Genomic DNA, 26,814 nt, shown 5'->3' with positions numbered 1-26,814 from the left:
GGAAATGTAACCCCTATAGCTGGGGAAATCTCCAGTCCTGCCTGGGGCCACAGCCACTCATATCCAAATAAACACACAGATGCTTATATTATTTAAACTGTTTGGCTTAATGACTCAGGCTTCTTGCTAGCTAGATCTTACATCTTAAATTAACCTGTTTCTATAAATCTATACCTTGCCACGTAGCTCATGGCTTACCAGTATCTTACATGTTGTTTGTCATGGCAGCAGCTGGCAATATCTCCTTGCCTCCGCCTTTCACTTCCCAGAATTCTCCTTTCTCTTTGTCCCGCCTAAACTTCCTGCCTGGCTACTGGCCAATCAGCACTTTATTTATTAACCAATCAGAGCAACACATTCAGAGCATACAGAACATCCCACAGCAGACCTCAAGGAAGAGGCTTTAAATTCTAAGCCTTGATGACTTACCACTCAAAGTTCCCATTCTGCCCCAGTTAGTAAAACTTAGCAGAACTCCAGGCAGATCTGAAAGAGGCTACAAAGCTTCTTGACTATGTAGTGGGTTACAAACCACTCATCTAAAAATGACTCATCTGGAATTCAAGTTAAATATTTCATGCTTTACTTCCTAGCATAGCCCAAACTAAGCGTTTACTTTCTCTTAATGTCACAGTAAAGACTGGGATCCACCCCTAGATGGAGGTATACCAATGTCTCGCCTAAGAGTTAATCCAGTTGGACCAGTCAATCACCTAATCAGGGGATCATCCCTCAGGAAAGTAGGCTCACATTAAGCCATGCTAAGGAGATGAGAGGAATAAGTATCCCTTTAATGAGATAATATGCTTTTTCTATCCAGAATCTCTACCCTCAGTGCAGTGGCTCCAGAGTCACCAAAAGGTTCTATTCAATCTTTTCTGAGTCCTAATAAAAAAGATATAACTTTTCAGTTTTTTTTTCCTCTTCTGTCTTTTTATTTGAGATGCTGGCTTGTGTCTAAGATATTTTAGGCTTTTTTACTTTCTCTAAAGCTCCTCTCCCTACCATGTGGCTGCTTGTCCCCCATGTAGCTGACCTCTGTGTAAACTTAACTCAGAAGGCCTGGTTCTTTGTCTCTTCACCATCTTTCTCCTCTGGAGAGTGTTGAGATTTACAGCTTGCCTGCCCTAGAGCGGGAAGGGGGATTTCTTTTAAATTAATAAAATTTTCTTTGAGCTTCATTTTGAGTTCATTCCTAAATTTCCTTATTAACAAGACTAAGAATTCCAGAAGGACCCTTGATTTTCTCAGTAATATATGGTGACTCTACTGGTACTCCCCAAGATGTCTGGTAACATTATAGGGCTGTAAATTATCCTCAAAGTTAGGAAACTGAGGCAGGAGGATGGTAGTTCTTCCTACCCTGACCTTCAGGTCAGTTTTCTTGGCTCAGAGGCATGCTGGCGTCCTATGCCCCCTCCACCTGCTACAACCTGGTTCTGCTCTTTGATAAGAAGTTACTGCTCAGGAAGGGACTCTGCTTCATTTGTGAACACTGTTGTTATGCAAGGAAAAACATTTATATTCATCTGCTCTATGCCGGTCTTAGTCTACTTGGCAGGTATGGGTAAACAGAAAGGGAATAGGAATAAGAAGCCACATGGGAAGGGAATTAGAGTCAAGAAACTTCTAAAAATGATTAGATAGCCAAATACTAGTAAAAAAAAATTTTTAAATTTCCTCCAGGCTATATATAGTTCAGATCAAAGTTTTTTGTTTTGTTTTTTATCTGAAGAATGATACTGATATAGATGAACTTCAATAGATTCCAAGAAAATCCAGTTTATATCAGGAAAAAAATAGGTCATGATATAAGTCATTTTTAAAATGACTTAATACCAAATTTTGTTCAGGTAGGTAACAAATGTATCATTATTAAAGTCCTTGTTTTGATGGTGGCTGTCATCTACTCCCATTCACAAATGGGATCTTTGATGAATTTGACAAGTTTAAGTTTTAGCATTGAGGAAGGGGTGGGCATCTGTTGATGTATCAAATGTCAGCATATATTCCTAGATGTAAGCAAAAAAAAGATTCTTAAATGGAAAATGACTTCTAAGAGTCTAAGAAATTTATTCCAATTTATTAGTAACTAATTGTCTAAGCTATTGTGCTTGGACTTTATGAAGTTCTAATCAGAAATGATCACAAACTGATTCATGGCCCAGGTACTTGGATTTATATCCCATTGATGGTGAGGAAATCTACCAAATAGACCCACACAGAGACATACCCCTAAGTCAGGTGTGAGATGACACTCCAGTTGACAGGTATTTGCTGAGTGGCCAGCTCAATGATGCAATTTCAGCAGTTTGGTGCATATCTTCACTCATAGGGGATTCATCACCTTCCTGCGTGGCCATTAAAGAGTTCACCATATCACTGCTATCATGCCTTTTATAAAACCATGCTAACCTATAACCACAACACTCAGTTGCTGAGGCAGGAGGATTGCCAGATGCTTGATGTCAGGCTTGGCTATAGAGCCACTGTCTAAAAAAACAAACAAACAAACATCCAAAGCCAGAGTGTTTGTATTCGTCCAGTGCACCCACTCTCCAGGAAATAATCCCTTCTTGTTAATCAGTTTACTGTGGGCAATCTTCTACAGAGCAGTCACAGGCTTCCAACATGCATGCTAATTAAAGATCTTTGGGTACCTGAAAACAGCAGCCTGGGCTTTTCCTAAACTACTGGATTGATAGCAGTCTCAGGGTGCAGGGCACATGCCAGGACCTTGGTAGACTGACCTCCTAGTACTTGAGTGCTGTGACTGAGGCTGGCATCAATTAGTTTTCGATTGTTTTGCCTACAGCAGTCTGCCCTTCATAAATATGTGAGGTTTTATTGAAGCTAGCTAAGACAGGATTCTGGCTTTCTTGGCATGTCCTCACCATAAGCATAGCGCTGCTTACTATTAGGGATACTGAAATGGTTCCTTGAAAATCCCCTCAACTGGCTGTGGTGGTAGCTGGAGGCAGAGACAGGAAGATCACCAGTTTGAGTACAGTCTGGGAGAGACACTGTCCCACAAAACCAAACTAAGGAGCAAACCCCTCAAAGATAAGACCTATTAGTCAGAATAGAGCCTGACCATGGTACACTCTTAGCTGCAATCAAATTCCTAGTTTCAAAGCATGGGGGGCTGAAATCTAGCAGGGATGAAGAAACAGCTCCAGGGTTAAGAGCACTTGCTGCTCTTGTAGAGGACCCAGGGTTTGTTCTCAGCCCCCATGTGACCTCTCATAACCATCTGTAAATCCAGTTTCAGGGGATCATATGCCTTCCGTTGGCATCTGTAAGCAGTACATGCATGTCATGTGCATACATACATGTAGACAAACTCTAAAGCACATTAAAAAAGAATTAAAACATTCTAAGCAAATTAAGCACTTTCTGTATAGCTGATAGTACAGGTAAGGGTGCTACCTTAGTTGATTCTCACTAGACCCTATCAGATTGGGGGCATCAACTGTCTGAGTATAGATCATGGAAATAGAGATTTGGCCTAGTGTGGTAAGTCATTGCCTCAGGATAGGAAAGTTATCTGTTTGGAAGGCTGAGTCTTTAACTCCCATGTTATCTCCCATAAGGACAGCTTGTGCCTCCAAAAGGTAAACAAACACAAAAAACAAAAGACAGTAATTATGCTTGCCCTCCACCCCCCAACAAGCTTCAGCCAGTTCATGAGATGCTTGCGTCCTGGTGGACACCATTAGACACACCATGGTGGGCGGCTCTTGAGTGTCAGGTAGCTGCACTTACTCAGCGGGGAAGCTGTTGCTGCCAGCATTTGTTTTTAAACTGCCCCACCGTCATCACGGTCTTGTTAATAATGCCAGGCCACTGAGGAGTTGCTGTTGATGAAATTTCATCTTCTGAGCCTTCCAAGGGGCCTCACCTGCAGAAATACCAGCTTTCCTTAATTAAAATTTGATCCTCAAAAGAAGCCACTATATATATTTTAGTAAGATAAAAACACAGGTAATTATGCTCCGTCTGTGGCTACATCTATTCAGATGTGGACACAGGTAGCTTTGTGTTGTCTCAAGTCATTGCCAAGGCAGTATCTGTGAAGCAGTGGTTCTTGTTAATTTGTGTGTGTGTGTGTGTGTGTGTGTGTGTGTGTGTATGTGTGTGTGTGTCTATGTGCGTGTATGCTCTATGTTGAATATTACATGGTATATGTATATGTGGTGTTCATATGTAAGTGCTTGTGCTCACACTGGTAGGCTAGATCAGGATATCCTCTGTGGCCCTCCAGGCTGTTCCCTGGAGGCAAGGTCTCTCACTAGACTGGAAGTGCAACTTTTGGGGGAGGCTAACTAGCCAAGGAACTTTCAGAATACACTCTACCCTTCTGTGATGAGGTTACAGGCACATGCAGCCATGTCTGGCTTTAAATGGGTGCTAAGGATCTGAACTCAGGTCCTCAAGCTTGACAAAGCAAGCTCTCTTACCCACTGGACCATTTCTCCAGTTCCCTAAGCTGAAGTCTAGCTCAAGATTCTGATGTCTCCAGTAAAATATGTATAGCCCAGATGGCATCAAGCTCTCTATGCAATTGAGACTAGCCTTGAAATCCCAATCCTCCTGTGTCCACCTCCTGAGAGCCAAGATTTCAGGCATAAGGCAGGGTGTGCATCCTGTCTCCACTGTAGGTCAGATTGATGGCAATCTATAAAAGCCTAACTGCTCAATTATGTATTCTTTGTAAATGTAGCTTCAGGAAGAGAGAAAGCATTCCTGGAAAAGTGCTTATAGATTTAATAACAGTGACTTCTAGGAGAAGGGATAGCTCTAAAAAAATAAAATAAAAACACGCCTGAAAATGTTACTAAATGTGAAAAAAATGTCAAGTGACATATTTTGTATTTTGAGTCATTTTTCTCTCAGGAAAACTCCCCATGTACATTTAATCCACTTTGTTTATTATCGCTCCTGAATCTCATAGATGCCAAAACTCGTTTTGGTAACAGTGAGTTGCTCTTCATGTATTCCTGTTCTCCTTGGCTCCCTCCTTACCCCCATCCCTTATTCTTTTTCTTCACTTCCTCCTCACGCTCTCTTTCCCACTCCATTCTAACACTAAGAATCTTGCAAGGGCTCAAATTTAGATGTGGGAGTCTCCATTGAATTATGTTACATTCCCCTCACATGGCTGCTGCATCCAAGAACTCACAGCCACAGTAGCTCCATGCATGAGACCTGCCCAAGACTCAGGCCAAGTCAAGTCAATAATTCATCACGGGTAGGAGAGGGAGCCATTAGTCCCCACCCCTCCCTAAGGAGCTATAGGCAGTTAAAGGTTATCAATAATAACCTTCATTATAAATTTATTTAAGGTTATAAGTAATAACCTTAAACAAATAAACACCACTCTTGCTTATGCAGGCAATGCCAGTTAAATGCAAAAGAGCACAACAAAAAATAATCAAGCATGAAAGTAGGGTGACTTGGGAAGAAGGGGTTTGGTGGGAGAGGGTGATGGTAAGACAGGATAACGATGGCAAAGAACAGTATATGCATATGAATGAGACTGTGAAAGAATAGACTGGGCTGGAGAGGTGGCTCAGTGATTAAGAACATGCTCTTGCAGAGGAACCAAGTTGTATTCCCAGTCCCCAAGTCAAGTGGCCTCCCAGTGGCCTCCTCTCTCTATGTATACACAGTAAACAATAAAATAAAAAAAATAGTTTAAAATAACAATTTTCAAAAAAAGAATGATGCTACATTTGAAAGGTACAAAATGTGGACTGCTCATCTTTCCTTTTAGATTAGATGTTCTGCATTCCAACTTTGACACCTGAACTTGTGGGGTTCTCAAAGCCAGGGGAATGTCATGCATAGGATCCAGAGTGCAACTGATAGAGAAAGGTGACACTTCCCAGAGCTCACTGACACCCCACATGCCTCCTTAAGTATTCAGTGTCAAGGCTCTGCCCTTTCTCACTGGTACCTGTTGTTTAACTACTCTATTCTACTTTATTCTACTCATATGTGAGAAAACTGGGCAGTGATTACCAGCCCCGTGCTTAAGGCTTGCTGGGAATTTCTGTTCAATTCAAAGGGGATTAACACATTAAATTAGTATAACGTCATACAGTCAAGAACGTTGTTTTTGAAGATGTGTTCTTAGTGAGCAGCCCAGTAAATGGAAGTCAGATGAGCCAGCACTGACTCAACCACTTAACCTTCTTGGCACTGTTTGCCACCTAATCAGCTACCAAACATGTATATGTGTATGTGTGCATGTGTGTGTGTGCATGTGTGTGTGTGTGTATGTATGTATGTATATGAGTGAGTGTGTGTATGTGTGTGCATAAGTGTATTTGTATGTGGGTATGTGTGTGTGTATATGTGTTTGAATGTGTCTATGTATATGTGAGTGTGTGTACATGTGTGTGCATGCTGTATGCGTACACACATTCCTGAGTGTGAGTGCAGATGCACACTTGCCAGGCCACACACTAGTGGTCAGAGGATAACGCCTGCTGTTGCTCCTCATCTTCTACCTTGTTTGAAATGGGTTGTTTGCTGCCCGGTGCACAGACTAGCTGCCCCACAGGCGTCTGTGGGGCCTCCAGTCATCTTCTCCCATCTCTTCACAGGAGTACTGAGATCGCTGACACGTACTGCCTATTTCCCCTTGCTTGTAGGTAGGCTTAGGAGATTCAGAGGCAGGTCCTCCTACTGGCACAGCAAACATTTTAGCCACTGAGCCATATCCCCCACCACATGTTGTTTGGCATACTAAATAAAGTAAAGATAGAAAGAGAGCTTAGTCTAGTGTCACATGATGGCAATCTTGGCTGAGGCAGATGGATCATGAGTTTGAGATCAGTCTAGGCCGGTGGTTCTCAACCTTTCTAATGCTGTGACCCTTTAATACGTGCTGTGATGACCCCAACCATAAGATTATTTCATCTCTACTGTAATTTTGTTACTGTTATGAATTGCAATATAAATATCTAATATGCAACCCCTGTGGGGTCATGACCCACAGGTTGAGAACTACTGGTCTAGACTGTGTAACGAGATTGCATCTCAGAAACACAAATAAATAAATGGATAAAGGGAAGCAAATACTGTAATGTAACTTATGAAAATCACAAATGAATAACTTTTCAATGATTTTTTATCATATTCATATAAACATATGTATGCATATATGTAAATACACTTGCATGTGCAAGTATATTCATATGTGTGTGATGTGTCTACATGCTATATAGTAACTGTGTAATTTATTCTCTGAACTATACACAGTTGAGAGGGACTTTTAAAAGACGTGTTTTTATTTTATACGTGTGTGTATGTGTGTGTGTGTGTGTGTGTGTGTGTGTGTGTGTGTGTGTGTGTGCCTACATGTATGTCTGTGTACCACATGTGTGCCTGGTGCTCTTTGAGACCAGAAGAGAGCATTGGATCCCTGGAACTCGTGTTACCGGTGGCTGTGGATTGTCAATCTGGTTGCTGGGAACTGAATCTGGGTCCTCCGCAAGAGTAGCAAACTTCGAGTCATCTTCCCAGCCCCAAGGCGGGAGTGGGGGGTGGGGGGAGGGGGCTACTGATAATTACATTAAAGTATCAGCATTAACAGGGACATGTGGGCTACTCTATAAAAATGTACCTCTCATTTAAATAAAGCTCCAGAACCAAGATATGTAGATTCTAATCTCCCTTTTATGTAATGTATCTGTTAATGTATTAAACCAGAGGATAATGATTAATATTAAAGAAATGTTTAAGAAGTTCAGGAGAGGAAAACAGTAACACAACCATGTGGCTTCTCTTTAGCAGGAGTGAAGGCTGTCTCTAAGTCATAATGCAGCATGAGCGGTGCACTGAGCAGCATGGATCCTTTTATTTTCGCTTATCAATTAGGAACAAAACACAAAATCCATCAGAATCAACCCGTTGGCTTTTCTAATGCACAAAGCACAGCATTCCAAGTGCCTTGTTTTGGGCTGGTATTGTCCCTTGCAGCTCTTATCCCAGCACTCAGGAGACTGAAGTACATGGACCAGGGTGAATTCAAGGCCAGTCTGGGCCACATAGTGAATTTCAGAGTAGCCAAGAAAATAGTGAAATTATGTCTCAAGAAAACTGATTTTTAAAATTCATATTTTTATTCTTCGAAGTTCTTTATGTTTATTCATTATTCATTGTTCCCAAGGCCAACATTTCAAAATATATCTGCTCAGGCTTCATGATACTTTTTTTTAAAAAAAATAAGTAAATTAAAACATCACAGATCATTTGCTAGATGTGAAAAAGTAAATCTGGTTCATGCAGATAATGAGTATTATTTAATGCTGCATTTGCAAGTAGAATAAAAGAGAATGTACAACATGTTAATTGAAAATATTATGTTTTCTTTAAAGATTAATTATTCCTCTTACACAAAACTTTACAAAGGGACTAGATTAGGAATGACTTGTGAAGTGAAAGTCTGACCTTGACCCAGTTCTCTGGCAAGCTAAGTGACAAGAAGCATTGCAGAAACAAGAGATGGCTCCTTGGCCAGCACAGCTGCGGGAAAAGCTGAGGAGAGGGTGTTAGAAGTGATGAGAGGGATTCCATTGAATTGGACACCAGGGACATATTTAAGATGTCTGATCTGCTTGTATCTGGAGTCTGCTCATCATCTTCGAGATCTGAGACTCTCTCTCTCTCTCTCTCTCTCTCTCTCTCTCTCTCTCTCTCTCTCTCTCTCTTTGTGATTTAATGTGTGAATGTGGGTATACCATGGCATGTGTGCATGTGTGGAGATCAGGTGATGACCTCATACATCAGTCTTCGTCTTTCATCTTAGGGTCTCCTTTTGGTTTATTTGCTTGTTTGTTTTCCACTGATTATGCCAGACTAGCTACCCATGAACTTGTGAGAAGCCTCCACTGCGAGCATTTCACCCATTGAATAATCCAGCTGGCCTCCCTAAGAAGGCTCTAAGTGAGGTGACTACACCTCTCCCAGAACACTTTGCTGTGGAAAAGCAGGACTATAGGATGGGCAAGCTCTGGTTAGGAAACAAAAGACAGAAAACTGGATTGGTCTCATCTCATCTATGCTGGCAAGAAATCTCCAGTTCTCTGGGTCTTTGCTGATACTGGTGACCTGACCCTGTGTGGAACCCAGAAGTTGGTTGTTATAATACTGCAGCCCAGAAATCGGGTCTATACCAGCACTTGGTGCCTGGGCTGCAGGAATCTGTCTAAGTGATTCCCACTGGCTGGCTGCTCCCAGCTAGAACCAGTTTGTTCTTCTGTTCTCCAGTGACCTAAAGGCTTAGTCAGTGTTCACCACCCAAGCTGCTTTGGCTCCTAGAGATTAACAAGTTCTTTATAATTCATAAGCAAAGCAGCACATTCATTGAATCTGTCACAGCCCCTTCCTTCTGTTGGCACTGCCCAGTGTCCCATGGAGTTTTTGTGGGCTGAAACCTGGATGCTGGAAGCTAGAAGGAACACTTACAGGATTTTTGTTGGTTGGTTTGTTTTTGGAAGATGAGGTCCCCCACTGGATACTCCCGATATCCAGTTTGATTCCCACTAAAAGTGTAATTATGCAGTGAGTAAAAGCACCTCCACGGACTCGTTTGATAAGGCCCATCACTGTAGAGTAAATGCCATGTGTTGAGGAAATTACTTTACTCTGCATTCTACCGTGAGTTTCACGAAAGCCCCAGGAAGTAGAGGTTGGGGAATCATTTGCTTCTGGTTTATAGGGAAAAAAAACAACAAACAAACAAACAAACTTGGGAATTAGGAAGCAGTGGGCAGAAGTGCTGGCATGCAGCCCCTGTCCAATTATGGAGTCTGTGACTTTTTCCAGTGGTAAACACGTTATCTTGGACGACAGAGTCAACATGCTGCGTGCAAGTGTTCTTTCATACAGTCTCACCTTGCTGGTGGTTGATCAGGGCTGGAAGTGCAATCTGGTGGTAGAGCATGCTTAGCACATGACTCTGGGGTCCATCCCAAGCACCAGTAGATAAGTAAACAAGGAACAAATTTTGGCTAAATATATTATAAGCTTAAGACTAAGTTACAGAACATCTTCTTAGGCAGAGATACAGAAATGAAAGAATGGGTGGAGGCTGGCAGAGAGACCATGATCCATTCTTTCCTTACCTCGCCCACTGCTAACATTTGCTCAGCCCTCTGCTTCTGCGGCAAGTGAAAGAAAATGTCAAATTTAACAAAACAAGTGGTGCAACTTGAGTTGAATCATAATATATTCTTTTCTCTTTCCCCTAGGATATTTAGACAGTGACATTACTTAATAATGCTCCCTATGTTTTTGTCAGTTCTCTACCAATGTTGCCATTTCCAGAGGGAGAGGCAGGCCCTAGGGCAAGGAGTCAAATATTCTACCCTAACGCCTAATGACACATAAATTTGAGAGTTAACATTTATTTAATTGCTAAAGCGGTCATGCTAAGTGCAGTCTGACATATTATTGGATATTAAAAATGATGGATTTTGAGAAAGGGAAAGGTCTATAAAACCAAGAAATAGTGTACGGAGAGAGAGCTCAGAGGTAAAGAGCACTTGTTATAGTGCAGAACCCAGGTTCAATTCCCAGTACCCACATGGGGGCTCAAAACTGTCCATACATCCAGTTCCAGGGGATCCAACTTCCAACCTCTATGGGCATCAGGCATGCATGTGATACACAGACAGACAGACAAGCAAAACACCCACAACATAAAATGAATTAATCTTTAATTTTTTTTTTTTTTTAAAAAGAAAGCAAACACTGTATGCTATTAGAAGTGTGACCCAACTCACTTTAAATATCTTCATTTGTACAGACTGGCCAGTAGCTTGGGAAACACTTCCCCATGTGGCGTTTCTGTGCTTTCTGCAGGGAACAAGTGTGGTGGTTACCCCATTTCCCAATACCTCCTTCTTCCCTAACCTCACGGAGTGCCTCTCGCAGCTTACTTTGCCATGCGGCTTCTAGGTAAATCATGCTAGTTTAAGGCATGCCCTGACAGAGGTCAAAGGGCAAAGGAACAGTGAAAGGCAGCAGAGCTTCTTGTAGTGGGATGCTGCTCATTCTCACAGGCAGTCCTTCCTCCACCTCTCACTTTGTTCTAGCCTTTCAGTTGCCTAGCAGGGTGCAGAGGTGAGAGAAATAAGTCACTGTTAGTAGAGTCCTCCACTCATCTCTTCATGACCTTAACATCCTAATCTGCATCATTTTTATTTCCTGTGAAATGAGAAAAATGACCATGCCTACTTCATAAACTGTGTAAGCCAGTGAGGGCGGTAAGGCACATGAATACACATCAACCAGGATACAGAAAGGAGAATGCTTAATTTCCCCATAAAGTATATCCAAGTGTGGCTTCTGCTCACCTACAATATGATCACCTCAGATTTTCTGATGGCAAATAACTTCCACAATTCAGGTTCCCAACCAGGGAATGATGCTTCCCACAGTGGGTAGTTTTCCCACCTTAATTAATGCAATAAAACCAATACCCAACAGGCATGCCCAGAGGACCATCTCCCAGGTCATTCTTGATTCTGTCAAGTTGACAATTAACAGTAATGTTAAATGAAGAACCAAGGCCAGGCAGGGAGGGAAGGATATAGTTCTTTGTTAAAAAGGCCAACATATCCCTGGGAAGAAGGAATATTTCCCCAAGGAAGTGAAAAAGTGGTTCAAGACCACACACAGTGGGAATACAGAAAAGAAAGCAAGGCAGTGATGTATGTTGACCACTGACTGCTGTTCACCATTGGCCCCTGCCTCACAATAGGGCTGTAAGTCTACCCCAATCTCCTCAACACAAAGACTGGGTCTATTTTACAAATAAGTGAAATGAAATTAGAGAGAAGGGATACAATTAGAGAGAACTGAGCTGTTCTGTTTGTTTGGTTGTTTGGTTTTGTTTTCAGAAAAGTAATAAATAGTAGGAATTCAAGGCAAAAGTGTGCACTGGAACTTAACTGTTTTCTCAGCCCAAATAACTACTAACTATATACTACATGAAGGTTCAGTGAATATCAAAATCAGATCTCTTTGCTTCTTTCTCTCTTTTTAAGGCACATGAGTGTTCATAGATGTAGATGTATGTAGAGGCCAGAGAACAACCTGGGTGTCATGAACACCATCAAATGCCTTTGAGGCAGGATCTCTCATTGGTGTGGAACCCAACAATCACTTTGACTGGCTGGCCAGTGAGCCCCAGACATCCTGCTATATACATTGCCCCAGCATGGGATTACAAATGCAGGCCAGCATGCTCTCAGCATTTTTAATGTAGGTTTGGGGCCTCAAACTTGGGTCCTTGCATTTGTGGGGCCAGCGTTTTTGAACTATCTTCCCCAACCCTCACAATGAAATCTGAAGATCAACATCAACTTCTGAAAAACCGCATTTCAGGCTGTACTGTGACCTGACTGTAGTAGAATCACTAAGGTCCAGCACCTTGCAGTTTGCCCTTCAATAGGCATTTGAGGTTCTGCAGAGACAGGCCAGCCTGCAGACCACTGACCCAAGTGAAGCAGTGTTGTAGCCAGGAGAGGCAGAAGCAAAATGGGGAGCCTGGCTCGGGTAGTAAATGAAGAACTGCTTTGAGAAGTCAGTCTCAAGCTTCTGGATGGATGGGCCCAGCACAGTAAACCTCACCTGAATACCTTTGGGTGTGGAGTCATGGTCCATCAGGCAGGGGCAGGCTTCTGCTGCCCACTCCCATGTTTGTATTGCTGCACTAGGCTGATGGAGCAAGAATCTGGACCGAGAGGCTGCCTCTATTATCCTCAAATTTGATAGATCTGCCTGTGCTTTGTGGAGAAAGTACTCTGCCATCTAAAAGAAAACTTCAGGCAATGAGCTTGCAGCCATCTTTAGAAGCTCCAGCTGGAAGCTTATAAATCACTTTTAACCATGATGGAAGGCTGGTGTTAGCCTTGAATGCCTTGGGGTGACAGTAAGAGTTAACAAGTGACTGATCAGAACAGTTTCTCTCCCTACCCTGGAGCAGGCCATTAAAAAGGGAGGCTGCTCAGTATGCAGTAGAGAGGTCCTGCGGGGGGTGTGCTTGTTGCTGGTGCTTGCATGCTACAATGCATGGATGGAGGTCAGAGGTCAACACTCATCTGATGGTTCTCGCCTTCCACTTTGGGCTCCAGGGACCGAACTCAAGTCATCAAGCTTATATGGCAAGTGTATTTACCCTCTGATCCATCTCACCAGCCCAAGACAAACTAATTTGTATATGTGTGGGCAAGTCTGTGGGTTTCTGATGATTGCCTTGATCCAGATAAAAACTCGACACTTGTAAACAACACTTCCTCATCCGAAGGATGAAAGATCTCAGTTACTGCTGTTCTATCAATGATGGTTATGAGTTAGGTGGTTATACAGAAGAATAAAAGTTGTCTCCTGACTATTGTTTGAGTGTATGACATCATCTGGTGTCCAGAAGCATTTGCTTTGGGGTCCTGTCTATTGGGATATGGATGTAATTACAAAATCACGAGGAATCGGAAGTCATGTTCCCATCTGTAACTGTAGTGACAACTTTAAAAATGTTTAGCCTTGGCTTGGGGGAAAAGTTCAGGAGGTAAAGTGCTTGCCATACCTGAGTTAAACCTTCCAGAACCTGTGGGGGAAAAAAAATTATCTCCATGAACTGTGACAAAAAAAAAAAAAAAAAAAAAAAAAATGAGAAGAAACCAGATCCTAGTTAGCATGGGGTATTTTGCATATATATACTCAAAGAAAATGTCTGTGCCATAACTGAAAACATATTCCCAGTTCTTTCTACAGTTTCTGTTTGGAAATTAACTGGACTATCAAACTTCATAGCAATTATAGAATGTCCCATTAAGTCAAAAGTCCTGTCAATTAATTTTGAATGAAGAGTTCATCTGAAAATGGACCTTCTCGTTGATCTCTGCCCAATATTTGGGAAGTTATCTCAGTTTCATATGAATCAAAGAACACTCATCATATCCCCAAATTAGACAAAAAGCATCCTTTCCATCATATTCTTGCAAGGGCTTGTCTTGGGTGCTTTATGTTGGCTTCCCAGAATTATCATGCAGCACTGTTTTGTGCCCCTTGTGAGCTTTTTGAGTTGTCTAGTGTCTTCACCCAACCTGGCAGAGAAGGACGAACCAGGAAAGCTCCTGCATGATTGAATGAGATCCATAATAGTAACAGGATGAGACTGAGAGTTCAGATCATTTAGAGAGAAAAATGAAGGTTCTCTATTGCCAGCCCCCAACCTTCTTGGTTGTATACAGCCCTCAGTGTTGCAGTAATCACAGAGAGCCCGTAGAAGAGTGTGGTCTATTCTACTCTCTCCTTGATTTTTAACCATTTCCCATGTATCCCCTTTTCAAAATATAAAGACCCTTACCTTTATCCCATGTTTCAAAAGCATGGAAAATAAACCTTCAAAGTCCAAACAAGCCCTGGTGTTTAACTCTGCCTGGCCCTCTGCCCTGTACTTGACCTCACTGCGATTCTTCTCATGGGAACAGTTGTCTTCTGCTGCCTTTGTTTCCATCTAGGTCACTAGATTTGCTGAACTCAGGCTTGGCACTTTTCTTTCATGGTAGCTCTGCAGCTCTCTTCATTTCCCTGTTCTCTGTCCTCACACCCCCTTCCTGCTCTGCTTTCTGGATTCCAGTCTCTTCTGGTTCTCTAGTTTTTCTACCTCTCCTCACACTTCTATTGAGTTTTCATTTCCACAACTCAATGCTTGAGTATGACCACGACTTATAGGTTATTTCAATTGCTGTTTCGGGTGGCAGTGACTCATAAATGTAGTATCTCTAAGAGCAGTTGTGTCCTAGTGACTTCTGAATCTATGTCGCATGACAAATGACTTTGGAACCTTTTGCTCATTTGTTTACTGATAACTAATATGCACTGGTCCTTTTTTCTTGTGCTTCCAACTAAGGAGCTGCCAACCCTTATGTACTCTAGGGCTGGGGTTCCTTCTCTATGTGCTTTCTGCCCTGGATGGTAGGTTACAACAGCTGGCATTCTAAATATCTCTTGGATGTGCCCCTTATCTCTACCACCACTACCCTGGCTCAGCTTGTGTCTTCATTATTTCTCTTGGGCTGTTGTTGTTGTCCCCAGACTCCCAACCTTCACCTCTTCATCTTTGATGAATTCGGGAGTATCTTTACAAAACTGCCCATCATTCCACCACTCCATTTGTATCTGCATGACCACTTTGCAGCTGATCAGATCTTCCAGCACTACATCTCATTTTGTAGGATAGTATTTAAGACCCTACAGTTTGAGCCTGATTCCACTTCTCTCGTCTTCTACTCTCCCTGCCCCCATCTGACTACCTTTGAACTTACTCTCACATCTCTGGCCTTTGCATATGTGGATCCTGATTCTTCCCATCTCATACCATTAACATTATCTCCTCATCTTCCTATTGGAAGCCTCTTAAGTTGTGGATCATGTCATCACATAAGTGACTGTGAGGGTGGGTTGTGAAAATAATGAACAGCAATAAAATGATGAGTGCATGAGGACAAAAGTGAACTCAACATCAACTATGGAGTGAATCCAAGAGTTTCCTGAGCGTGCTCACCCATGTTGCCTCACACCACTTCACTGCAGCCTTGCTTGTCAATGGATGACATTTATACTTCACACTGTGAACACCACCACCCCATCCAACACCAATCACACTGCTACACTTTGGCTCCAATTCTAGACCATCGCATGTTATGAGTGGCAGTGTTTTGCCTAAATATAAAATGTTTTCGCCTTTTTTAGAAATATGATGCTTTAATTATGGAAAACAAAGACTTTGAATGTTTTTCTGTTGTCATTCCTCAGGTTACAGGTATGGCATTAGAATATCTTTCAATTGTTTTCATAAACAAGCACTCCATATCATCAATATGCAAGTTTTCTCTCATCTGTAATCCACATTAAAGTTGTTTACATAATGAATAATTTTAAAGAATTATATTTATGATTTGTTATCAATAGATGTTTGGTGTACTGACTCTACATACCTATAGGTTCTGAGTCAAGTCTGGAAAAAAAATTCAGATGAAAAGGACCTTCCAGTGGAACAGTTTTAAGCCTCCATGTATCAGGGCTTGTCAACGAATCACCTGGAAGCCTTCCATTCACTGCCTTCCATCCCCACACCTTGCTTGAAGTAAAAATGCCTGAAAGAGCAGTTTCTTCCTCCGTGCTCCCCAGAGCCTAAGACATGCTCCCGCGTGTCTTCCTTGCCCACTTGCCCTGTCTGATTAGTGCCTTCTCCAGCCTGCACAGAAGCCCTGGGATGGCTGTTATGGTTACTCAGATGTTAAATGGCAAAGAACAAAGAACATATTCGAGGAAGGAAGATAAAAAGAACAGAAATTAAAGTGAAGGGCAGATGAGATTGCTTGACACTCACTATTAGCTTAGGGATGAGCCAGGGGTTTCTCCTGTCAACTTAAAGAGCCACTGTTAAAACACAAGGGACCGTACAGCTGAAGAGACACATGAGCTCAAAAAGTGCTCACTCCATAAGCATGGGGACCCAAGTTCAAGCTTCCAGAACTCAGATCAGAAAGCCAAATGTCTTAACATAGGCTTGGTATCTCAGTCCTGGGGAGAGAGAAATCGGTAGATCCTCGGAGCTCAGTGGCCAGCCAGAGTGGCCTTATTGAGGAACTTCAGGTCTTTGAAAAATCCTATCTCAAATATAAGGTGGATGGATCCTGAGGAACTACTCTTGAAGTTGTCCTCTATCCATCACACACATGCTCACACACATAAGGTGTGCTGTGCACATGTATCCCCCACCCACAAATGCAGACATGCATGCATATACATATAAATGTATATATGCTCAGAAATAATTATTTTTTAAATAATCAGAAATTGTGCCAACTGGTTTCTAAGGCCTTTGTAGTTTAAAACCAGCAACTGTGAGAATATTTGCACCACAGAAATTGGCAAGTGTGGTCCACAGGGATTTCCCTTTCTTGAACACACAGACACTTCCCACCTGGGAGTGAGGATTTAGTTCAGTGGCAAAGCACTTGCCTAGCAAGCTCAAGGCCAGGTGTTTAGTCAATCACCAGCATATTAAAGATAGAGGGGGCAGGGTGGGTGGGGGAGCTTCCTAAAGACCACTGGTAATTAGGATTAAAATGAAGCCGGTTAGTCCTTTTCTGTGTTCCTCAAGCATACAACAATGATGGATCTCACAGATGACTGTTCCTGATCAGACACTCCCTGAGTGTGTCTCTGTGTCCCCTCTCTGATTAGTGTCAGCTCTACGTTAGCTCATATCATAATTGTCTCTACCCTTGCTCATTGCTGGGGCTGCCCAGTAACACTAAACCAATGTTATTGCTAAATCTAAGTTCAGCATTTGGGACCAAGTCCTATTAGTCTGGAAATGAACAAGATGGTCTGTTTGATTGCTTGCAAATAACAACGTACAAAGATTCCTTATATCAAAGGGGTCTTTTTTTTGCATATGTGCTTCCACACAAATGATGTCCCTGTGTGTGTATGTATATGTGTTCGTGTGTGTGTGTGTGTGTGTGTGTGTGTGTGTGTGTGTGTGTGCACATAGAGACTGGACATTGATGGCAAGTTTCGTTCTTGGCTGTTTTTCCCTTTTATCTGCTGAGGCAGGGTCCCTCACAGAGACTGTAGCTTCTGTAGACTTTGCTAGCCAGCTTGCCTAGAGAATTCCCTGCCTCCAAATCCTAAATGCTGGGATTGCAGGTTATATGTGGGTTCTGGGGATCTGAGCTCTGATTCTCACACTTGCGCACAGAAAGCTTTATCAACGGAGCCATCTTCTTAGCCCCACAGGGTACTTTTGAGACATTATCTGCTGCCTATGAAAAGGTCTCTCAGTTGTAGTCATAGATAGCCATCTACGATTGAACCTGCAACTGCAATAATTATCTTGAGGTGGCTGGCCAGGCTTGGTTACACTCTTACACCCTGTAGCCATGCAGAAGGTTGCTAATGCTGACTTCATGGCTTGCAGCCTCCTGGTGAAATAGATTAAATCTGTGGAAATAGGCACCAAGAGCCAGTCACCATAGCCTCCTCCATCTCCCTCATTGCCCTGCTTCCAGCTTGTTTGGGGGAAATGCTCCTTCTGTCTGGCTCAGTGCCCTGCTACTCACCAGGTGAGTCTGCAGCATCATAAAATTAACGGGGCCAGGTGAGGTACAGGAATGCCACGTTGTCCTCTGAGCCCCTACCCTCATTAAGAAAGTAAAACGTTGGTGAGCCTTGCAGGCAGCCTTCCTCCCTCCAGATTGTTGGAGATCTTCGGCTGTCAGCACAGCACTCTGGGCCAGGAAAGTTCAGAGAATTACTTCAATAATATGACAGCCTCTTCCATTTAAAATGGGATTCAGCTCTGCTTCCCTCAGAGCCTTCATTGAAATTCCGCACATGATCCACTCCTCTAGTCATTTAACAATGTCTCTCATGTTTGCCCTGATTTAAAAAAAAAAAAGAAAGAAAGAAAGAAAGGAAAGAAAAGAGAGAAAGGAAGCCAGCTTTGTATTTGCGATAACGCGGATCAGGGTGGTGTAATTGCAGTGAGGAGGCCCCCGGGCTGGCAGTAATAGGACGGCTCCTCTGATGTGTGCTGCCATCAGACAATGACCTGTGCATGGTTGTTCTCGGGGGACAGTAAAGAGGCTTTTAAGAATTACTCACTGTGAAGGATGAAAGCTAATGAGGAAAGGAGCAAGTGAGGAGAGAAGCAACTCTTCAGGAAGTCTGGCTCCACTTAGACCTGTCATGGCTCCCTTCAAAGTCATTAGGACGGGTGGGTCTGCGCAGGAGTGTGCTGAGCATTGCACATTCCCATGCAGGCTCCTCCCAGGCCAAGCCCCCTGCCCTTCCTGAGGAATTAAAGCCACTAAATAATAAATATCAAGGGAAAAGAAGGGAATGGATGCAGAGACTACCAATAAGTAAGGCGAAAGAGGGCATTTCCATCAAAGAAGAAACCGCTCCTAATGGGCTTCCACAACAAAAAAGAAAAAGGCAGTCTTGTATACTCTGCTTCCTTGTCTTAAAGGCCAGCACGGGCTTTGAATCATGTGCACTACCAGCCTGGCATGGAGCAAAATGTCTTAGAGAAACTCAAACCTTGCTTTTCACTTGGACTAGCTTGCTAGACTGGGGATCACCCATCTGGAGCTTGTGTTGGAGTTGTACAGAGCCATCAAAAACAGTGAAATCAGATGCATGGGGGAAGCTCAGGGCTGCTGACCTCCTTGCAGGATGTAGGTGGAGATAGATGTCTGTCAGTGAAGTGCCAAAGGCTGCTCTCTGAGGCATAAGGTGGTAGTCCACTTTATATTGAGATGCTGCAATATAAAGCTACATACCTGCACTCCTCCTCCATAGCCCCTGCAACAACAAAGGCTGGGGTTGCTGAAGTTGGCAAGAGCTTCATGTCCTAGAGACGTAGCCACTGCAGTGAAATGAAACCAAGGAACACACAGTATCCACCCAGTGAGAACACATAACAACGGCATGTGCTCCAAAAACAGAGCTCTTCAAGTGGCCTGGGATAGGGAGACTTTTGTTTTTCCCAGCCCTTCCTGTGAGGTCCTGGATTGCTTTCCAGATGAATATACTATGAATATATTATGAATATTATATAGTACACTATGGTATACTATGAATACTGCCTCCATCTCCAACAGCCAAGAGCTCTTCACAGAGTCAGCCAGTTGTGCAGGAGAGTTCTGACTGAGTTGATATCACATAGAATTGAGCTATCTGGGATAGTCTGAACTGTCCACTTGACACAACCTAAAATTGCCTAAGAAGAGGGCCTCAACTGAGGAATGCCTAGATCAGTTTGGCCTGTGGGGAGTCTGTGAGAGATCATCTTGACTGTTACCTGAGGTAGGTAGACCCATCCTAAATATGGGCAGTATCCTTTCATGGGCTGTTAAGAATGCAAAAGCTAGTTAAGCATAAACAGCAAGCAAGCAGGCAGCATGGGCACATTCACTTCTCTTTGCTCTGACTGTGAGTGTTATGTGACTAGCTGCTGAGTTTCTGCCTCAGTTTCCCCTCAGTGTGGACAGAACTTGGCTCTATAAACTCCTTTTGGTCAGGGTAAGGGTGCAAGAGAGTGAAACTGAAGATGGACCTGACTGCTCTTCCAAGGTTTTCAGAGAGTAAGCCATTTATATGAACAGCCAACCTCATTCTACACCCGAGGGTCCACCCGCTCTCCCACCATCTGCATAACTGTCCTTCAGGGCACTTATAAGGGGTAAGAGTTGGCTTTCACGAGGCAATCATGTTTCAGCTTTGATTTTCTTTCTTTCATACAAAGAGGATCTTGTTCGAAAACTGTGGGCCATATTTCTTCACCTCTTCATCTAACCATTTTAACTATTGAGAAAACAATTAATGTACTAAATGGTCATTGAATACCTGCCACATGAGAGAGATTATATTAGGTACAAGAGAGGGGAAGCCTGTGTAATAAATAGCATTTCCATCGAGAGAGAGAAAGCAAGAGGCTACAGGGTCAGAAGCATGGCATAAATTCTAGTTGTCTCTTTTAGTAGCTTTGACTCTTTAATGATTCACTGCATCCTTTAAAGCTATCATTTTCCATAAAAGGCGTTTCATGATAGTTACTACTTCTCTGCATTCTGCAGCATCATGCAAAAGCACTTAATTCACACTGGGTCTGAGCCGGGGTGATCAACATGTAAGGCTGGCTTACCATGGATGATTTCTAAGCACAGGAAGACTTAGAAGAGTCCATCACAGCCAAAAACCAACAGATAATGGTAACTTACAAAAGAAGGGGCCAGTTCTGGATCAGCAATCAGTCTTCATGTTCCTAACCAGCTCTGCCATAATCAGAAACTGCCACGATCCTACCTTATACCTTAGACGAAAGAGCAGAGTTTGAATCCAGAAGCAAGCTATTCCAGAGGTAATTCTTTGGGAATGCACGATATATGTACCTTGGCTCCTCTGGATAACTGTGCGGTATATGTGCATGAGTATGTGTGTGAGTATAGGTGTATGTTTGTGTACATGTAGAGGCCTAAGGTCAACATTGCCAGTCTTTTTCAATTGATCTCTACTCAATTCATTGAGACAGGGCCTCTCAGTTGAACCCAGAGCTCATTGATATGGCTAGTCTCAGTAGCCAGTTTGCTCCAGGGATTCCCTGTGTCTACCTTTCCAATGCTGAAATTATAGGCAGAATACCACCTACCCAGCATTTATGTAGGTTCTGGGGATCAGAACCCTGGTCCTCACACTTGCATGGCAAACACTCTACTTGCTGAGCTATCACCCCAGATAGGAAAAATCATTATATTGCACAGACTGTTAACTAGTAGTAGAAAAAGACATCTACCACATTAAGAATGCTTCACTAATAGCTTAACATGTAAGTCACACTGCTTGGTTAGATTAAGATAACCAGAACTAACTTTGTGAGAAATCCATTCTCTTGCCACTCTCCCTGGTTTTTAGTTTCCACAGCCAATAGCAGCAGGCTTACCCGAAATCCCCAAATGATGGCTACTGTTGCAGTCTTACTCTTTCCCAAAGTGTTATCTGGAGCAGATCCTTTAAATTAGAGTTAAAATAGCAGTGGCAACAATGTATCACGTAGATTGGTTTACATTCTGAGTTTCATTGTATTGCATCAGGACAAACTTTGTTGTCGTTTGACTATTAACCAAGTCCCTCAACATTCAACCTTTCATGTACTTTAAGCCTAACTTTCTCAGATTTACAAGGACTAGACATTGTACATTCTGTAAAGTCTCCACTTAGTAGAGTTGATTCTTTAGTGGCCAGGAGGCATCCATCCACCCTTAACCTTTTCACTTTCAGAAAAATAAATGGCACACGTGACTTGAAAATTGAATCAATCTTGACTGAGTACAAAATAATAAAAACAGCTAATGTCTTCATCATTTCCTGAGCAAGCCCATCAGGCAGCAGGGTGTTGCTTTTTTCTATTTTGTAAGATGTATTATAGCTGACTAATCCTCAATAAATATGAAAGAGTGATCATTTCACAGCTACCAATTGACAAACTGGAACACATTTTTCATTTGAGCAGGCAAGATAAGCAGGCTGCCAGGGGCTGTGCCATCTCTGCCTCAGACAAAGGCTGTCCCAGGCAGAAGCTGCTGGTTCATTCTTGGGTCACCACTATGTTATTTTTAGTTCTCTGCATCTGCACGGGAGCTCAGCTCACATTCCCAGCAGCCTCCTGTCTCAGGGACCCCTCTGTAGCCCACCTTCCCTGGCGTAATTTAAAGAAATGGGTACCTCCAATTAAACCATTCCAGATGTAAATTCTTGCCTGGAGAGGGAATTGAGAAACGAATGGGATTCATGAATATAAATTGAGCCTCCCTTACACTTCAGTTTTCATCTTGAAATTGAAGACTATTCGCCCCCTCCCCTCATAAATCCTTATTTGCCTTGCGTGTGTTTACTGTGGGGTCCTGGTGCAGAGCTGGTAGCATATTGCTCTGCATAACCAAATGCTAACTCTCACAAATCACCCTGGGATGAGGCCTGGGGAGGGAGAGGCTGTGTGTCCCTGCACCTGGGCACCCAGAAAGGATGTATTGCTCTGCAGCAGGCTGTGCCCTACATGGAGATGAGGCAACTCAGCTCCCACATGCTTTGCCTGGCCTTGAATATTGCCTTTATTTTTCTACAAAAGAATTCCGTTTCTCTGTCTCTCTGTCTCTGTCTCTCTCTCTCTGTCTCTCTCTCTCTCTCTCTCTCTCTCTCTCTCTCAACATCTTTATACTTCTATTCTTTCTCCTTCACCTTAGTTTGGTTTAGATATTGTGCTGGTACATGAGTTTCTTCTCAGCCATATCACTTTGTTAACACAATGACTCCATGGAAGGATGAGTGTTCCATCAGCAAACATGCAAATGAGCTTCAGACATCAGGCCACCTTCTCCCTTACTCTCTTCACCTCTTCTTTGCTTCTCCTTTCCTCTTCATTTTTTATTTGATTTGTCTAGAGCAGCGGTTCTCAACCTTCCCAATGCTGCGACCCTTTAATACAGTTCCTCATGTTGTGGTGACCACCAACCAGAAAATTATTTTCATTGCTACTTCATAACTGTAATTTTGCTACTGTTGTGAATCATAATGTAAATGTCTGTATTTTCCAATGGTCTTAGGCTACCCTTATGAAAGGGTTGTTCAATACCCAAAAGGGGTCATGACCCACAGGTTGAGAACCACTGATCTACCAGCTATATGAAGTCAGTAAAAGATCCATTGAGATCCCAAATATTAAAAGATTGCCCTCAGGTTTCAGGCATAAATACTCCTCTCTTATAATACTCCCAGTGGTGTGACCTTGACAGTGAGTTCACATTGCCTGCTGCTCTCTGTTACAAAAGCAAATGGTAAGAGAGAATTCAGCTCGTAATTGATTGTAACTCTCCCACAACCATATCAAGTTATTTTCTTATGTGCATAACAGTGCGTGCTACAAAGAACTTAGATGAAATGGTGAAATAGTCTCAGATTTTCTTTTCAGGATATACGTTTCTTTTGTGTATGTGGATTCTCTCTCTCTCTCTCTCTTTCTCTCTCTCTCTCTCTCTCTCTCTCTCTCTCTGTGTGTGTGTGTGTGTGTGTGTGTGAGTGTGTGTGTAGAGAGAACAAAAAACAACTTTGGGTGTGATTCTTCAGGTGTTACCACTTTTCTTTCTAATTTAGGATCCCTCACTGGCCTGGAAATCACCCCTTAGACTAGACTGGAAAGGCAGCAACACCTAGGCTCTGCCTTTCTCTGCCTCCCTAACACCGAGATTACAAGCATGTGTCATCACAGCCAGATTCGTGTGTTTTAAACAATAGTTCTATGGACTGAACTCAGGTCCTTATGCTTACAAGGCAAGTGCTTTGCTAAGTCACCTGCCTCCCCTGCCAACCTCGTGATGGAAATTTCATGGTGGTTGGATGTATGGATTAGAATGGAGGGTGCAGACGCTAACAACCAACAGAAACCATTTAAAAGAAAATGTATTCAAGCACCTCTACATCCAAAACATTTTGAGAAGTAGTGTTAACAATGGCAAGGCCTTTGTGGTATTTCTTAACCCAAGTCAGGTGGGTTTGCCTTTAAGCTACACACACTATAGCTGTGAGCCCTTCAAGATGCTAACTCGACTTATGTGGGACTCTGAGGCTTACATGGGACTCTGAGGCTTACTTGGGACTCTGAGGCTTACATGGGACTCTGAGGCTTACATGGGACTCTGAGCACTTTAAGGGGAGCTTTGAGCATGCATTGTGGTGAGGACAGACAGAAAGGCAGCCAATGCCTTTAATTATATTGGTTATATGCAGTGTCCTTACAAGAATTTAAAATAACCTAATAAATTAAAAACCTTTGTAATAGTGAGCAGGCTGTGCAATGGGAATAAAACCTGAAAGTACATACAAGACAGGTTAGAAGGTAGCTTTAGACTAGACACCGATTCCAGCCTCTGATTGTAGCCACTGGCCAGATCTCCACACTTAGCCTGTCCCCAGACTTGCTACCTACTGCCTTCCATACTAGCAACTTGCTCCAAACTGACTTGGAGAACACAGCTCAGTAACTCTCTGTGACTATGTTTCCAGGATATTTCTGATATCAATGAAGAGGTATATTTATCCAGCCAAGTGTTTTCTTCTGTGAAGAGCTACCACTTTCTTTTTCCTCACTATGAAGTCACAGCTTTCACAACTACTCAATATGTGGTGTTTATTAACAATGTGCACATCCTGTATTGTTGTTGCATTTTTAGACTTAGGTTGTACAACTTATCTCAGTGTCTGTGGCAAGATTCTCTTCTCTTCTCCTCAATTTCTCCGAGCAGTATATTATATAAGCTCTGGACACAACTTGCTTTACAGCAGGGGCTGAAGTGTTTATTTACTACTGTATCATCTTATCTAAGTCATAACTTTCTTTGACATTTATAAGAACAGTTATCAATATATTTTTACAATGCATTTTAAACTGCTTGTTTTGAGGACAAAAATAAATGAATCAAATCTGCTCTATCACTTCAGAAAAAGAAAGAAAAGGAGGCCAACCAACAAATGAATAAAAATGTGTAAATTTTAAAAATACTGTATTCTATACTATCTAATATATGTTCATGACTATTTATTGAGTATTTAACTAGAATGTTCTCTTAGGAGCTAATTGTTGAACAGAATGAAAAACGCTTTTCTCCTGCTGACACATTTCCCCCAGTGGGTATTTAATTACTCAGCATAGGGAGTCATCTTGTTCACTAGGACATGGCCAAGCAGAATCCATACTATGTAAATAAACTGTTTTGTGGTCCCTGCATACATAAAGCTAGTTCAGGAGAGTGGGAAAATAAGTAAATCAGTCATTTAAACTAAAACATCTGTAATCATCTGAAATTATTGAGACCACTGAGGAAGCCAAACATGAAAGCTATAATTTATGATGTCAAGAGAGGCCTCTGTGTAGTGAAGAATTAATCATAGTCACATATGTTCATTGGATGAGTCTGTGTGACAGTAGAAATACCAACTTTTCTTTAGTCCATTCTGTGTAACAATAGAAATGTCAGATTTTTTTTAGCATCCTATGCAGCCATTGAAATGTCAGAGGATTTTCATTAGACCATTCTTTGTAACAATAGAAATATCAGAAGATTTTTATTGGACTGTTTTATGTAGCAATGGAAATGTCAGTAGACCTTTTGAAACCATAATATTGCCTATACTTCAATATTCCTTTTAGAAAACTTTTCATTCTTAGGAAGCAAACACCTGGAGAGCATATTCACAGCATGGAGACTGAGATGTCTGAGAATCACTTTGAAACAAGTGCTCACACCCAAAGCATTGCCACAGTTTTTCTCTGTTACAACTTCTTACAATCCATTCAGAAGGGTCTTTTTTTTTTTCTTTCCTCTACAGGCTACCAGCCAGTCTTGTCTGGTCAGCAGGGTTTCCAAGGCCTGATGGGAGTACAGCAGTCACCTCACAGCCAGGGTGTGTTGAGCAGCCAGCAAGGAGCCCCAGTGCAGGGTGTGATGGTCTCCTATCCAACCATGTCTTCTTACCAGGTTTGTGCCAGCAACAGGGAAAGCCCAGCCACAAGTTCACATTTTTCCAAGTAAACACTATAGGAAGTTCCTTGTGTTAGGTGGTTAGTAGGGCCATGGATGCTTGACCCACCCACCCATTAGTTGACTTTGAATTGAGAACTAGAAGGAGAAAATAGTGTGCAGGTGCCATTCCAAATGTCTGGGCTTTTAAATGCTATGCTGAATTTACTTCCATATACACTTTCTATTCATAGAAGAAAATGCTTTAATATTCTACACAGGAAGACCCTTGGAGCACTGTATTGAAATGATACTTGGTAGCAAACCAAATATACTTTGTATTCACTCAAGTAAACTTTATTCTACCATAGTTTCAAGTGATCATGGATTTTTAAATGGCATCTCAGATGCATTTGAAGCCCAATAATGCAGGCACAGTTCCATTCTCCAGATCAGAGCAATTTGAGTCTTTAACACATATCATGTATGCTTTCATAGTTTATAACCTGAAGCCTTCTAGAAGAAGAAATGAGGCGTGAGTAAAATGATTCAGTCATTCAATTTAGCTGTACTGGGTGCTTCTAGCTTTAAAGAAACTAACTCAACCCATCTACCTGGACAAAACCCTCTCCTTACTAAAGTAGGCTCTAAGCTACTTCTCATTAAACCAGAAAGGGGCATGGTTTCCATGCTAAGAGAAAGCTAA

At 42.3% G+C, this 26,814-nt stretch overlaps 1 protein-coding gene across 27 annotated transcripts in view; it reads left to right on the top strand.

The window, feature by feature from the left end:
- Arpp21 (cAMP regulated phosphoprotein 21) overlaps positions 1-26,814 on the top strand; it is a 167,825-nt gene that overhangs the window by 139,770 nt on the left and 1,241 nt on the right. For all 27 annotated transcript variants that reach the window (XM_028895219.2, XM_028895216.2, XM_028895207.2 and 24 more), the window contains one exon: positions 25,978-26,126. In XM_028895219.2, coding sequence (XP_028751052.1) covers positions 25,978-26,126 — 149 coding nt within the window. The remainder of the gene's footprint in view (positions 1-25,977; positions 26,127-26,814) is intronic.

The sequence above is a fragment of the Peromyscus leucopus genome, chromosome 7, assembly GCF_004664715.2.
Source record: "Peromyscus leucopus breed LL Stock chromosome 7, UCI_PerLeu_2.1, whole genome shotgun sequence".
NCBI classification, from domain to species: domain Eukaryota; kingdom Metazoa; phylum Chordata; class Mammalia; order Rodentia; family Cricetidae; genus Peromyscus; species Peromyscus leucopus.
The sequence above is the reverse complement of the archived record's forward strand: the minus strand, read 5'-3'. Positions and strand labels throughout refer to the sequence as shown.